The 16,495-nt window shown below is 36.4% G+C and overlaps 1 protein-coding gene across 5 annotated transcripts in view; it reads left to right on the top strand.

Annotated features, from left to right (window-relative positions):
• Window positions 1-16,495, top strand: part of CCDC7 (coiled-coil domain containing 7) — a 310,496-nt gene that overhangs the window by 86,771 nt on the left and 207,230 nt on the right. For all 5 annotated transcript variants that reach the window (XM_034643982.1, XM_034643983.1, XM_034643984.1 and 2 more), the window contains exons 12-13: window positions 4,048-4,133; window positions 12,176-12,230. In XM_034643982.1, the coding sequence (XP_034499873.1) occupies window positions 4,048-4,133; window positions 12,176-12,230 (141 nt within the window). The remainder of the gene's footprint in view (window positions 1-4,047; window positions 4,134-12,175; window positions 12,231-16,495) is intronic.

A 16,495-nucleotide genomic window follows, 5' to 3' on the forward strand; every position in this document is an offset into this window, starting at 1 on the left:
TTGGAGTCAAAATAATAGGAGCTCATGGACATCCATTTTTAGAGAGGGAGCTTATGGCTATTCCCCTACCCCCCCATCCCTTTGGATAGTGACTCTGGATTTACTCAGCTCCAACTGCTTCCCTTCCGTAATAGTCAATTTTTAAGTGATTAGATCTTATTGCCTTCACTTAGGTCAAATGTCACCAGGACAGTTTGAGATGGGGGAAGTGCAGAACCTGCCTTAAAATGTAGTGCTGTTTCTTAACAAAAGATAAAAAGGATACTGGGCACAAATATCCTGTGTCTACTATAACTTGGTAGTGTTTCCCTAATACTGAGTTATCCATTTTGTTATTCCAGGTATCAGCAAACATTTACTGGGCTAGATAAGTATTTTAGGTTTTGTAAGCCATACAGCCTATGTTGCAACTTACGTCTGTTTCTATAGTATGAAAATAGTCACGAATGAGCATGGCTATGTTGCAATAAAACTTTATTTACAAAAAAGGCCACAAGGCACATTTGGCCTACAGTTTGTCTCCTTATTTATTTCATTTCTGCTAACACCTGGTTTTCTATAATAGCTTCCTAAAAGGGATCTTCTACTTGTGTATGTTTTGGTATGCTGTTTCTAGTAAATGTCACTGCTTAAAGATTTGTTTCTACTTTCTAATCTGTTCCACTGGTCTTGTGTAGTTCTGTGTTAATGCCTGGGATCCTTAATGACTAGAGATTTAGAATAGGTCCTGATATTTTGTAGGGCAAGTCAACCTACCTTGTTATTTATAAGAACTTATTTATTTTTTGGTCTTTGCACTTTTGTATAAGTTTTAGAGTTAATGTGTCAAATTCTACAATTGCATTAAATCTGTACATCAAACTGTAGACATTTACATCTAGGATATCAAGATTTACCTATTTCTTTATAAATATTAAATGTCTCCATTTTTTAAGGTTTTCTTTAATGCTTACAATGTTTATGATTTTCTTCATAAAGCTCATTCATTTTGTTAATCTTAGATGTTTCATATTTTTATGGTATTTTAATTGCTGTCTTTTTAAAAGATATTTTAAACTACTATTAGAGAAGTGTAATAAATTTTTCTGTATTGAATTTTGCATCTGGAAATCTACCTAAACTATCATAATGGTTAGCTTTTTATTTCCTACTTGCAAAGTCAAAGCATGTGTGAATAATAATTGCCTAAATTTTCTTGCTTTTCGATTTGAAATGCTTTTTTTTTTTTTTTTTTTTTTTTTTTTTTTTTTTTTTTTTTTTTGCCTTGCTGCACTGGTAAAGACCCCTAGAATGATACTGAATAGACATGAGGAGAGTGGGTATTTTTCATTTGTTCCCGATTATAAAGGGAATGTTTTCTTGTTTCTGTGGTCAGTCAGCATACCTGTGCCTGCCTCTCTTTCTCAATATCATTTATCAAGTTAAAGTATTTTTCTTATTTTCATAATTTGCTAAATATATTTTTTTCATGCTCCATAAAATTCTTTCAGCTTCTGCCTATTGTCCAATTCTGAACCCACTGCTACATTTTTAGTTATATGTTACAATAGCACCCCACTTCCAGGTAACAAACTCTTTATTACTTTTGTATTTGCTGCTCAACTGATTGCTTTATTGGTTGCTTTACAGTAAAGCGCTTACAGTCTTGTTTTAAGTTATTGCAGTCTATATTCAAGTAATATGAAATCACTTAAGAAATGGGGCGCCTGGGCGAGTCAGTCATTAAGTGTCTGACTGTTGATTTTGGCTTCTGTCATGATCTTGGGGTTGTGAAATCTAGCCTCACCTCGGACCCCTGTGCTCACCATAGAGTCTGCTTGAGATTCCCTCTCTCTCCCTCTCCCTCAGCCCCTGCTCATGCTATCTCTGTCTAAAGTAAGTACATAAATAAAATCTAAAAAAAATGAAATCACTTAAGAACCTTAAGTGATTTGTCCTTTTCCAGCCTTTGTGCTATTATTTTCATACATTTTACAATCTATGATATAAACTGCACAACACTTTGCTATTAGTTTAGCTGTAAACTCTTACCTTTTAGAGAGATTTAAACAATAAGAAAAACAGTGATATTTTATATTATTTACTCATTTAATTATCATTTCTTTTGGTCTTTAATTTGCATGTTTCCTTATCTCTGTCTAGTATTTTTCTTGCACTTAAGGATTCTTCATAATTTTTTTTGTTCTGGTCTGCAGCTCATGTATTCTTTCAATTCTTTGATTTCTGACAAAAAATTTTTTCCTTTGTCTTCAGTTTTGAAAGGTATTTTCTCTGGATAAAGAATTCTAGGTTTGACTTTCTTTTTCTTCTAATATTTAAAGGTATTTTTCCATTGTCTCTGGCTTTCATTGTTTCTGAAAAGAAGTCTGCTGTCCATTTTATCCTTGCATATAATCTTTCCCCCTCTGCTTTTAAGATTTTTTCCTTATCACTTCTCTTAATAATTTTGTTATGATATGTCTTGGAGGTAGTTTTCCTTATATTGTTGTGGGTTTGTGGCTTCATAGCCACAAACCATAGTTCTTGTCAAAGAACTACATTGTGGTTATATGTTACAATAGCACCCCACTTCCAGGTAACAAACTCTTTATTACTTTTGTATTTGCTGCTCAACTGATTGCTTTATTGGTTGCTTTATAGTAAAGCACTTACAGTCTTGTTTTAAGTTATTGCAGTCTATATTTGACAAGAACCATAGTTCTTGTCAAAGAACCACAAGCCATAGTTCTTGTCAAATTTGTGAATAAAATTTGGCCATTGTTTCTTCAAATATTTATTTTCTTTCCTTACCTCTTCTCTCCATCATATACTGTAATTACAAGCATATTAGTCACTTGAAGTTTTCTCACAACTCACTGATGATCTATTGATCATTTTTTTATCACTATTTTTTAGTCTTTTTCTTTTTCGCTTTTAAAGTATTTTTTAATTGTCAATGTATATTAGATTTTTCCACATGGGGAATATATCCCAAAACTGATATTTAAGATAGAAAGTTATTTGGGGACCTTAAAATTCTCATTAAAAATTCATCATTATACTTATTTTTCATATTTTATGAGGAATTATTACACTTTTTGTTTAGTGAGAACTTTGCCACGAGTGAATTTGTGTGTTGGGAGTTGTGGTATAATACAGGAAATAAACACCTAATGCATGCCTTAATAGGTCTCTATCATTAATAATCTATCAATAATCTAATTGTTAGGTTTTTTCTCACTTTCTTGTATAAAATAATCTGTTACTACATAGTAGTTCAAGAATACTTTAAAATATATGGTTAGTTCTCCTGTATTTGCTTTGAAATGCAAATTTGTTTGAACACAAACAATTTGAACCAAATATGAATTTTATGTGTGTTTATGCACAATTTTATCTGCGAAAAGTACTAGGTGAAAGCAGAAAATTGACTCTATACACTATATAGGTTCACCGTGTTTGTAGTGTGACAAACCAGTCCACATCTGTTACAACTTTTCATCCAATTTCAGATAACACTTCTTCCAAAACTGCACAAAAACTAGTTGCAACCTATTCGATGCTCATTTCCACAAACAAGTTTCAAGTCTTCCTCAAGATAAAGAGCTAGCTATATTTCTAGTACTATGTATTTCTTAAATCATTTAACTGTGTAAAACAGAACTGTTCTTATTAGGTTTCTATTTTTTTAAAAAATGTATCATTGGCAGTGCTTTTTGCATGCTGGGCATCTTACCTTATTTCTCTCATACATCCTGAAGTTTTTAGTGCATGATTTTTCATAGATGATTTTCAGGAACGCATATGTTATACTATAGAAGAACTGGCTGTAATTTGTCAGGGGAACTTCATTTTTTTGATATATATTAGCTTATATACAATTTACATTAAGTAAATTGCCATAAGAAACATTCTGACTGTATCCTAATTTTGTTTTGCTTCTGTTTAATTATCCTTGAAACAGCATAGCAATTCTCAAAGTAAAATTGAAATCTTAGTAATGTATATTATCTTTTATTTCCCTCTAATTTATTACCTCATTAACTATTTCTGTCATAAATTACACAGAAAACAAAGTCTACACATGATCGGACAAAGAAAACTATAAAAACTGAGAAGAAAAAAGACAAAGGAAAACCTGAGGATTCAGAAGAGTAAGACATAAAGCTACATGTTAATATTTTTTTCTTGTTAATTTATATTTTCATTTTATACAGTTTGAGGTCATATAAACATAACTTATTAAGAGTTTCTTAAAAATATAACACTACGTAATACATAGTTTTATAAGCAGACCAGGATATGATGGTGAAAGAGGGATGACAAGGGAAGAACAAAGAACTAAAGGTAGGTTAGAAGAGGAGAATGAACCACAAGATATTAAGGAATAAGTAAATAGAATTAAATCTGAAAACCATTTTAGGGACAAAAGAATGTACATTTTTCCTTGATGGTTTGGCTAATGATTTGTGATTTGTACCATAACTCCTTAGTCTGGGCTGTTCTTTTTTTTTTTTAACTCAATTTCTTGATTATACTTATTTTATAAAATCAATTATCTATTTTTTATGCATGTGGATTATTGTAAAGTGGCCTTATTAAATGAATATTTTCTTTAGTAATATATATTTTTTTGCATGTAGAATTTGCTTTAGTCAAATCCTAATATAAATATATAATTTTAAAAAGAAACTGTGATTTCAGTCTTTATAGAGTTTCACAAATTCTGAAAAGAAATTCAACGGACAAACAGCCTTGACCTTTGTCTCAGAAAAGAAAAGATGACCACTCTTTTTCCTTGTTTTCTTTTGCTTATTTGTTTTGTTTCTTAAATTTGACATATGGTATTTGTCTTTCACTGACTAACTCATTTCTCTTAGCATAATATTCTCTAGCTCCATCCACATCATTGCAAATGGCAAGATTTCATTCTTTTTAATGGCTGAGTAAGATTCCAGTGTGTGTTCCTGTGTGTGTCTGTGTGTGTGTATGTGTTGAATAACATTTCTCAAGCTGATTTCTCATTGGTATGATTAAAATATGGAAGTGAGATAAGGCAAGGATTTTCGAAGTACATTGATCATTTTTTGCTCTCTGGTCATCTTAAGTTTTTATTTGAATTCCAGTTATTTGATGTATAGTGCAATATTAGTTTCAGATGTACAATACATTAAATATGTCTACAACACCCACTGCTCATCACAAGCGCACTTGTATATCTATATACACACATCACATCTTCTTCATCCATTCATCAGTCGATGGATGTTTCCATAATTTGGCCATTGTAGATAATGCTGCTATAGATATTGGGGTGCATGTCTCCAATTGAATTAATATTTTTGTATTCTTTGGGTCAATACCTAGTAGTGAAATTGCTGGATCATGGGATAGTTCTATTTTTAACTTTTTTTTTAAATAATAATTTTTTTTATTATATTATGTTAGTCACCATACAGTACATCTGTAGCCTTTGATGTAAAGTTCCATGATTCATTACCTGCGTACAACACCCAGTGCCCCATGTAACGCATGCCCTCCCTAATAACCATCACCAGCCTATCCCATTCTCCCCCCACCCCGGAGCCCTCAGTTTGTTTCCCAGAGTCCATAGTCTCTCATAGTTCATTCCCCCTTCTCTTTACCCCCCTTTCTTCTTCCCTTTCTTCTACCGATCTTCCTACTTCTTATGTTCCATAAATGAGTGAAACCATATGATAATTGTCTTTCTCTGCTTGACTTATTTCACTTAGCATTATCTCCTCCAGTCCCGTCCATGTTGCAGCAAATGTTGAGAAATCATTCTTTTCTTTGGCTGAGTAATATTCCATTGTATATATGGACCACATCTTCTTAATTGAGTCATCTATGAAGGGCATCTTGGCTCCTTCCACAATTTAGCTATTGTGGACAATGCCGTTATGAACATTGGGGTGCATATGGCCCTTCTCTTCACTACGTCTGTATCTTTGGGGTAAATACCCAGTATTGCAATGGCTGGGTCATAGGATAGCTCAATTTTTAACTTTTTAAGGGACCTCCACACTGTTTTCCAAAGTGACTGTACCAACTTGCATTCCCACCAACAATGTAGGAGGGATCCCCTTTCACCACATCCTCTCCAACATTTGTTGTTTCCTGCCTTGTCAATTTTTGCCATTCTAACTGGCGTAAGGTGGTATCTTAGTGTGGTTTTGTTTTGAAATTCCCTGATGGCTAATGATTTTGAACATTTTTTCATTTGTCTGTTAGCCATTTGTATGTCTTCATTGGAAAAGTGTCTGTTCATATCTTCTGCCCATTTTTTGATTTATTTGTTTCTTGTGTATTGAGTTTGAGAAGTTCTTTGTAAATCTTGGATACCAGTCTTTTATCTGTAGTGTCATTTGCAAGTATCTTCTCCCATTCCATGGGCTGCCTCTTAGTTTTTTTGACTGTTTCCTTGGCTGTGCAGAAGCTTTTTATCTTGATGAAGTCCACAAGTTCATTTTTTCTTTCGCTTCTCTTGCCTTTGGAGATGTGTCATGAAAAAAGTTGCTGTGGCCGATGTCAAAGAGGTTGCTACTTATGTTCTCCTCTAGGATTTTGATGGATTTCTGTTTCACATCGAGGTCTTTCATCCATATGGAATTTATCTTTGTGTATGGTGTGAGAGAGTAGTCAAGTTTCATTCTTTTGCATGTAGCTGTGCAATTTTCCCAGCACCATTTATTGAAGAGACTGTCTTTTTTCCACTGAATGTTTTTTTCCTGCTTTATCAAAGATTAGTTGCCCAAAGAGCCGAGGGTCCATTTCTGGATTCTCTCTTCTGTTCCATTTGTCTATGTGTCTGTTTTTGTGCCAGTACCATGCTGTCTTTGTGATCATAGCTTTGTAGTACAGCTTGAAATCTGGCAAATGATACCCCCAGCTTTGTATTTCCTTTTCAACAATTCCTTGGCAATTCGGGGCCTTTTCTGGTTCCACTCAAATTTAAGGGCTGTTTGTCCAGTTCTTTGAAAAATGTCACTGGTATTTTGATCGGGATGGCGTTGGAAGTGTAGATTGCTCTGGGTAGCAGAGCATAGTTAACATTTTAACTATGTTAATTCTTCTGATCCATGAGCATGGAATATTTTTCCATCTTTTTGTGTCTTCTGCAATGTTTTTCAAGAGTAATTAGTAGTTTCTAGAATATAGATCCTTTACATCTCGGTTAAGTTAATTCCGAGATAATGTATGATTTTTGGTGCTATTGTAAATGGAATGGATTCCCTAATCTCTCTTTCTTCAGTCTCATTGTTCATGTATAGAAATGCAACTGATTTCTGGGCATTGATTTTGTTATCCTGCCACATTGCTGAATTGCTCTATAACTTCTAGTAGTTTGGGGGTGGATTCTTTTGGGTTTTCCATATAGAGTATCATGTCATCTGCAAAGAGAGAGAGTTTGACTTCTCTTTACCGATTTGGATACCTTTTATCCCTTTTTGTTGTCTGATTGCTGTTGTAAGAACTTCTAGTATTATGTTGAATAATAATGGCGAGAATGGGCATCCTTGTGTTCTTCCTGATCTTAAGGGAAAGGCTTCCAGCTTTTCCCCATTGAGAATAATGCTTGCAGTAGGCTTTTCATAGATGGCTTTTATGAGATTGAGAAATGTACCCTCTATCCCTACACTCTGAAGGGTTTTAATCAGGAATGGATGCTGTATTTTGTCAAATGCTTTTTCTGCATCCATTGAGAGGACCCTATGATTCTTGTCTCTTCTCTTATTAATGTGTTCTGTCACACTGATTGATTTGCAAATGTTGAACCACCCTTCATCCCAGGGATGAATCCCACTTGGTCATGATGGATAATACTTTTAATGTACTGTTGGATCCTATTAGCTAGGATCTTGTTGAGAATTTTGGCACCCATATTCATCACTGATATTGGTCTGTAATTCTTCTTTTTGATGGGGTCTTTGCCTGGTTTGGGCATCAAGGTAATACTGGCCTCATAGAATGAGTTTGGTAGTTTTCCTTCAGTTTCTATTTTTTGAAACAGCTTCAGGAGAATAGGTATTATTTCTTCTTTGAATGTTTGGTAGAATTCTGGGGAATCATCAGGGTCTGGAGTCTTGGTTTTTTGGAAGGTTTTTGATCACTGCCTCAATCTCTTCATAATTAATTGGTCTGTTTAAAAAATCAATTTCTTCCTGTTTCAGTCGTGGTAGTTTATAGGTTTCCAGAAAGGCATCCATTTCTTCCAGGTTGTTTAATTTATTGGCATATAGCTGTTGATAAAACTTTCTAATGATCCTATTTCATTGGTGTTGGTTGTGACCTCTCCCTTTTCATTCATTATTTTATTAATTTGGGTCCTTTCTCTATTCTTTTGAATAAGTTTTGCCAGTGGCTTATTGATCTTATTTATTCTTTCAAGGAACCAGCTTCTAGTTCTGTTGATCTGCTCTACTGTGCTCCTGATTTCTAATTCATTGATCTCTGCTCTAATCTTGATCAACTGCTTTCTCATGCGTGGGTTAGGCCTGTTCTTCTGTTCCTGTTCCAGCTTCTTGAGGTGAGAATATAAAAACTGCATTTTAGATTTTTCTATTCTTTTGAGTGAGGCTTGAATGGCTATGTATTTTCCCCTTAGGACCGCCTTTGCAGTGTCCCATAGGTTTTGGACTGATGTGTTTTCATTCTCATTGGTCTCCATAAATTGTTTAAATTGATTTTTGATTTCCTGGTTTATGCGATCATTCTTGAGCAGGATGGTTCTTAGTTTCCCAGTGTTTGAGTTTCTTCCAAATTTTTCCTTGTGATTGAGTTCCAGTTTCCAAGCACTGTGGTCTGATAATATGCAGGGAATCATCTCAGACTTTTGGTATCGGTTGAGACCTGCTTTGTGACCCAGCATATGATCTCATCTGGAGAATGTTCCATGTGCATTCGAAAAGAATGAGTATTCTGTCGTTCTGGGGTGTAGTGTTCTGTATATATCTATGAGTTCCATCTGGTCTAGTATGGCATTCAATGCTCTTGTTTTTCTCCTTAGGTGATCTGTCTATTGCTGATATTGAAGTGTTGAGGTCCCCTACTATTAACGTATTTTTATCTATATTTCTCTTTATTCTGGTTAAGAGTTGGCTTGTGTGGGGCGCCTGGGTGGCACAGTGGTTAAGTGTCTGCCTTCGGCTCAGGGCGTGATCCCGGCGTTATGGGATCGAGCCCCACATCCGGCTCCTCTGCTGTGGGCCTGCTTCTTCCTCTCCCACTCCCCCTGCTTGTGTTCCCGCTCTCGCTGGCTGTCTCTATCTCTGTCAAATAAATAAATAAAATCTTTAAAAAAAAAAAAAGAGTTGGCTTGTGTATCTTGCTGCTCCCCTGTTGGGGGCATAGATATTTATAATTGTCATATCCACTTGTTGGAGCCATCCTTTAAGAATAATAATATGTCCTTCTGTATCTCAAACTATGGTCTTTAGTTTAAAATCCAATTTGTCTGATATGAGAATTGCTACCCCAGCTTTCTTTTGAGGTCCATTGGCATGAAAAATGGTTTTCCAACCCTTCACTTTCAGTCTGGATGTATCTTTAGGTTCAAAATGAGTCTCTTGTAGACAGCAAATGGATGGGTCTTGTCTTTTTATCCAATCTGCAACCCTGTGGCATTTTATGGGAGCATTTAGGCCATTCACATTGAGAGTGATTATTGAGAGATTTGAATGATGTCATGTTGCCTGTAAAGTCTGTTTCTATAGATTGTAGCTTTCTGTTCTGTATCACTCTTGGGGCCTTTTTACTTTTATAGAACCCCCCTTAATATCTCCTGTAGGGCTGATTTCGTGGTACAAAATTGTTCAGTGAGTGGCGATTCTGGAAGGTCCTTATCTCTCCATCAATTATGAACGACAGCCTTGCTGGATAAAGGATCCTTGGCTGCATGTTTTTCTCTGAAAGAGCTTTAAAAATGCCCCCCCCCCAACCTTTGTCTCATTGCAAGTCTGTGTAGACAGGTCTGACATAATCCTAATATTTTTGCCTTTGTATGTGAGAAATTTCTTTGCCCTGGCAACTTTCAATACTGTATTCTTGGATCTAATATTTGCAAATTGCACTATGGCTTGATGTGGGGTAGGTTTGTTGTGGTTGAGTTTGGGAGGGGTCCTCTCTGCCTCTTGGACATGAATGCTTGTTTCCTTTTCTAGATTAGGGAAGTTTTCAGCTACAATTTGTTCAAATATCTCTTCTAGACCTCTCTTTCTCCACCCCCTTGGGGATGCCGATGATTTTGACATTGGAATGTTTCATTGAGTCAGTAATCTCCCATAACCTATATTCTTGAGATTGGATATTTTTGAGCCAAGTTTCTGTTTTAACTTTCTCTTCTACCATCCCATCCTCCAATTCACTAATTCGTTCTTCTGCCTCATTTACCCTGGCCATCAGAGGATCTAGTTTTGACTGCATTTGATTCATAACATTTTTAATTTCTGCCAGATTTCCTCCCTTAGAGATTCTATATTTTCGCTAATATTTTTGTTAATATATTTTTTCAAGTCTACACATCATCTTGACCATTGTTACTCTGAACTCCATTTCTAATAATTTGGTTATATCCATTTCCATCAGTTCTGTGGCAGAGGCCACAGACTCATTGTCTTTTCTTTGCTGGGGGGGGAGTTCTCCTTCTCGTCATTCTGATGAGGAGAGGTTGCGGGGTTGCCCAGAGCCCAAAGTATTGACCAGGACCCAGGTAGTGTGCCCTTGTTTTATCGGGACCTTAGGGATGTGGGCTTCTTGATTTTTCAGCCTGCCTTCTGGGGGAGGGGCCTGCTGCACTGATATTCAGGCAACCCTGTTTGCGTAGAGTTGCCCCGTCCCCTGCGAGGGGGGATGGGATTGGCACAATGTGAGCTGGTATTTCTTGGTTTTTGTTCTCTGGTGGCTTTCCCTGTCGGTTTTCTGTAGCTCTTCTGAGAGTCAGAGCAGCAGTGGCCGAATCCCAGCCTCTGTCTCAGAACAGAGAGATCACAGTCCGCTCTCCACTGAGCTCTTCTGGCTTCTTTAACTCTGTTTCTGTTGGTGCTGCTCAACCCTGCAGTGTCCCGGGTTGTGCACCCCACAGCTCGTGTCCCAGCCCTCACTTCCAGGGCCAGCATGTCTCTGTCCTTTGTGTTTCTAACATCGCCAGCCGCTCCTGCGCATGCTCCCAAGCTCTGTTTCAGTGTGGTTCCCACGCACTCTGGAGCTCCAGTTTTCAGACTGGTCGCACTTTCCCAGGCTCATGGTCTCAGTCTGCTCTCTCGCGGGTGCCGGTCTGCGAGTCAGCCCGCTCCCCAGTGCAGGTGGCTACCACTCTCCAGCGCCTGAGCACGAAGGCTCCCTCCCCCTTCAGTTTATCTTCCGATATCTGTGCACGGATTCACAGCTTCCCGCTTGGTACCTCAATACTCAGTGCTGGAGATGTTCATTTTTAGAGATCCAGATGTATCTTCCTGTGTCTCAGCCTGATTCCATTGGTTTTCAGGATGGTCTGGTACCTATCCAGCTTGACTCAGGGGACCAGCTGAAAAAGGGGACCCCTACTCCGCCATTTTAACTCCTCTATTTTTAGCTTTTTCAGAAACCTCCATATTGTTTTCCAAAGTGCCTGCACCAGTTTGCATTCCCACCAATAGTGTAAGAGTGTTCCCCTTTCTCCATACCCTTCCAACACTTACTGTTTCTTGTGTTGTTGGCAAACCAAGAAATGGACTCTTAACTATAGAAAACAAACTGATGGTTATTACCAGAGGGGTAGTGGGTAAGGGGATGGGTTAAATAGGTGGTGGGGATTAAGGGGTGAACTATGATGAGCACTGGGTATTGTATGGAAATGTTGAATCACTGCATTGTACACCTGAAACTAATATTACACTGTATGTTAACTAACTGGAATTTAAATGAAAACTTAAGAAAAGATGACCATAGAGGAAAAAAATGATCAATGTACTTTGAAAATCCTTGCCTTATCTCACTTCCATATTTTAATCCTACCAATGAAAAATTAGCTTGAGAAATGTTATTCAGTTATTTATCACTTATATGGATTTATGATTCTTCAAAATATTAATTTCTTTTGAGAAGTTTTATTTAAAAATTGTTTAAGTACTACTCAAGAAAGCAAAGTAGTCATGCAATTTTAATATCATGATATATTTAAAAATCTTTTTAATAACAGGAAGAAGTTTGTAGCGAAAGAGCTTAAATTAAAAGGAGATTTGCTTCAAGTCCAGGTAAGACATGTACTCTCTCTAGGCATCTAAATTTAATTAATATATGCTCTGATAATTATATATGTAGACAACATTAGAATGCATGTGACATAGTGATGTGTGTGTCTATGTGTGTATATTTGTATGTGTGTATTAAAGTTCTTCCTAAGGTATTTCTTCCTTGTTTGTTGACTTTTCTCAGTAAGTTTCAGAAAATAAAATGGTAAATCCAAGCATGTTTATTGTCAAGGTTATGAAAATTACCGTGGTTAACTCAATTACAGGTAATATCATGGAGGAAATAAGATCACATCGGGAGTCATAACAGGGTCTTACTAAGTTCTGTGACGTTGGGCAATTCCCTTTAACCTACTTGCGCTTTATATTTTTGGTCACTAAAATGGGTAAAACAATATCTTCTCTATATCAAAAAAGTATAAGAGGTGTAAAAATCAAATAAGAAAAAGCCCTTCAGTAATTGTGAACTATAGAGCCCACTCTTTTTAATGCGATCCAATGAAAGGTAAGTAACTTTTTATTTCATCTTAATTTTGGAATACTTTTTTGCGTGTTTGTGAAAATTAACTTTTTTTAAAAAAGATTTTATTGATTTATTCGACAGAGAGAGAGACAGCCAGCAAGAGAGGGAACAGAAGCAGGGGGAGTGGGAGAGGAAGAAGCAGGCTCATAGCGGAAGAGTCTGATGTGGGGCTTGATCCCATAACGCTGGGATCACGCCCTGAGCCGAAGGCAGATGCTTAACCGCTGTGCCACCCAGGCGCCCCTGTGAAAATTAACTTTAAAATAACTGCCAGAGCATCATACCACTCATTTCAGTGAGTGGCTGAAGTTAAGTGTCCCATAAGCATGCAACTGAATGCTTTAAGAATCAGGTAACATAAATTTGGGAAGAAAATGAGAGTACCATTCGAGATATTCAATATAAAATATTCAGCTTCATGGTATTCATTTTCTATTTCTGTGTAACAAGTTTCCATAAATTTTTCAGTTATTAAAACAACTTATACCATCTCACAGTTTGAGTGGGTTAGGAGGCTGAGCAGGCTTAGCTATGTCTTAGCTTTGTCCCATGCTCACTAAAGGCAATTAAGGTGTTAGGTAGGTAGGCTCTGTTCTATTCTATTAGTTAGGATACTCTTCCAAACTCAAGTGGTTGTGACAAACTTCAATTCCTTCCTAGGACTGAGGCACTTGGCCATGGGACCTTTACCATAGGCAGTTTACATTACAGCAGCTTGCTTCTTCCTCAAGGCCAGCCAAAGGTTTCTCTTTTTTGCTAAGACAGAGTCTTATAACATGATCATGAGAATGATATCTCATCACTTGAGCTATATACTGCACTCTAATAAAGTAAGTGGACTCTCATCACTTTGCTATCTTCTACTGGCTAGAAGCAAATCATAGGTCCCACCCATACTCAAAGGGAGTGGATTATTCAGAGCATAACCACAGGGCTGGAGATCATGCTGGCCATATTAGAATTCTGCCTACCACACTTACCGTTTTATTTTATATTGAACATTATTTTGTATATTAAATTATTGTAATTCCATTATATAATTAATATTAGAAGTTAGTGTTTTAGTTCATTTGGACTGTGTTTTAGTACATTCAGACTGCTTTAACAAAATATCAGGGTCTGGGTAGCTTATAAACAATATAAATTTGGGGTGCCTGGATGGCTCAGTTGGTTGAACATCTGACTCTTGATTTCAGTTCAGGTCATGATCTCAGGGTTGTGGGATGGAGCCCCATGTGGGGCTCCATGCTCAGCTTGGAGGGTACTTGAAGTTTTCTCTCTCCCTCTGCCCTTCCCTTCACTCATAGGTACTCTCCCTCCCCAAATAAGTTAATGAATAAAATCTTTCAAAAAAAATAAAAATAAAATGAAATTAAAAAAAAACAAATTTATTTCACACAGTTCTGGGGTCTGGAAGTTCAGGATCAGGGTGTCAATATGGTGGGGTGAGGGTCCTCTTCTGGATTGCAGACTTCTTGTTCTTTCTCACATGGCATAAAAGTCAAGGGCATTCTCTCAGGCCTCTTTTATAAGGACATTAATCTCATTCACAAGGGCTCTGCCCTCATGACCTAATCACTTCTCAAAAGCCCCACATATGAATACCAACACATTGGGCATTAGGATTTCAACATATGAATTTGTGGGGGGGGGGAGGAAGAGAGACACAAAAATTCAGACCAAAAGAGGATTTAATGGCAAAGAATGGGTGACTTAAATAACAAACATTTATTTCTCACAGTTCTGGAGGCTGGGAAGTCTAAGATCAAGGCACCAGCAGATTTGGTGTCTGGTGAGAGCCAAATTCCTGGTTCATAGGCCGCCATCTTCTTTCTGTGTTTTCACATGACAGAAAGAAAGGGTAGGGGAGATCTCTGGAGCCTCTTTTATAAAGGCATTAAACCATTCATGACGGTACTATCTTCATGACCTAATCACCTCCCAATGTCCCCACTTCCAAATACCAACATGTGGGGATTAGGTTACAACATATGAATATTGGGGGGACATAAACATTCAGTTTGTGGCAGCTAATGTTATTTAAAATTTCTTTTTTTCTCTGAATTTAAAGTTAAAATTTGCTGTATAATTTTTTTTCTGGAGAAGGTCTATGGATTTAATGAGAATTTTAAAGGAATTTATTTTCCTCTTCCAAAACTCTATTCTAAACTATCACTGATCTAGGCTATTTTGTAGAGATCAATAGAAGCTAAAAAGTGACTTGCTTGGGGTTAGAGAATAAATTGATAGTGAAATCTGAACTGCAAATAAGGCTCTCTGAACCCTACTCAGCATTTGCATTTAATGAAAATATACTTGGTTTTGCTTCCTCAGGCAGCATGGATAATAAAATCAGTTGGTATATTGTCTATCTGTTCAAGTAATTATAATGTTTTTAAAATGTTTTAATAAGTCCGATAAAACTTTATTTTAGTTTTTAAATGAACTAGTTTTTTTGTTGCTATTGGTTGTGTACCTTTTAGAGGATCATTATTCAAGTAATTATTGTAACGTTCATTTCAAGGATGTAGATTAAATAATCCATTTGGACCCAAGGCTGCTCTTACTTTGTACAATTGTGCAGGGAGTGGGTTAAGGGAAAAGTGGGTGTTGAAATCTAGCCCATGGTTTGCCACTGTATACCCTGGCATAGGGCTGCATTTGCCTGAACAAAGGGTCTTATTTCATCAAAGATATCATATGGACTAGCGGAGTTGTACTTAACAAAATCATGCTTGGATAAAATGTTATAAAATGTTTTGTTATTCTATTAACTTGATTTTCAGATTATTAGAAAAATAGAGTGTATTTACTTTGGTCAACTATCTACTAAGTGGGTTGATTGGCAGCTTAGTCATAAGGATGAGGACAAACATATGTTTTGTAACCTAAAATTTTAGAATATAGAAATATTTTACATATTTGAATGTTTTCTGAGTCAAATCACATATACCATATTTTAGTAGGCTTAGTGGTAATTACTAGTATAGTAGTCCTCCCTTATCCATAGGGATACATTCCAAGACCCTCAGGGGATGCCTGAAACTGTGGATAGTTCCAAACCCTGTATATTCTATGCTTTTTCTTATACATACATATGTACCTATGCTAAAATTTATTAATTAGACACAGTAAGAGAGTAACAACAATAATAAAATAGAACAATTATAACAATATACTGCAATAAAAGTTACATGAATGTGATTTCTCTCAAAATCTTATTGTACAGTACTCCTCTTTCTTCTTGTGATGACATGAGATGATAAAATGCATATGTGATGAGATAAAGTGAGATGAAATTATGTAGGCATTGTGCCATACCATTAAGCTACTATTGATTTTCTGACTGTAGTCAACTGCTTTCAGACTGTGGTTGAGCATAGGTAACTGAAACACAGAAAGCAAAACCTTGGATAAAGGGAGACTACTGTGTTTCATTTTTAGAAGAGGAAACTCAGAGATATTAAATAGACCAGATTTGAAGAGTTATAAGAGGTACTCTGGATTGGAGAGCCCAGGGTTCCTCTCTATTTTTTGGTGGGGCTAAAATGACTAAGAGTGTAATTTCAAATGTGATCTCCCCATTTATTGTTTCTTTTTGAGGATCATCAACTTCTAAAGTTTATAGAAACTTCACTTAGTTTTTTCTATGCATAGTGCCAAGAGCTCTGTCGTTCTGTTAAAACTACTTTCTGTTTACTTTTAAGTATTAAGGATATTAAATCCTTAATGCAAACATAAACAG

The sequence above is a fragment of the Ailuropoda melanoleuca genome, chromosome 15, assembly GCF_002007445.2.
Source record: "Ailuropoda melanoleuca isolate Jingjing chromosome 15, ASM200744v2, whole genome shotgun sequence".
Lineage (NCBI taxonomy): Eukaryota > Metazoa > Chordata > Mammalia > Carnivora > Ursidae > Ailuropoda > Ailuropoda melanoleuca.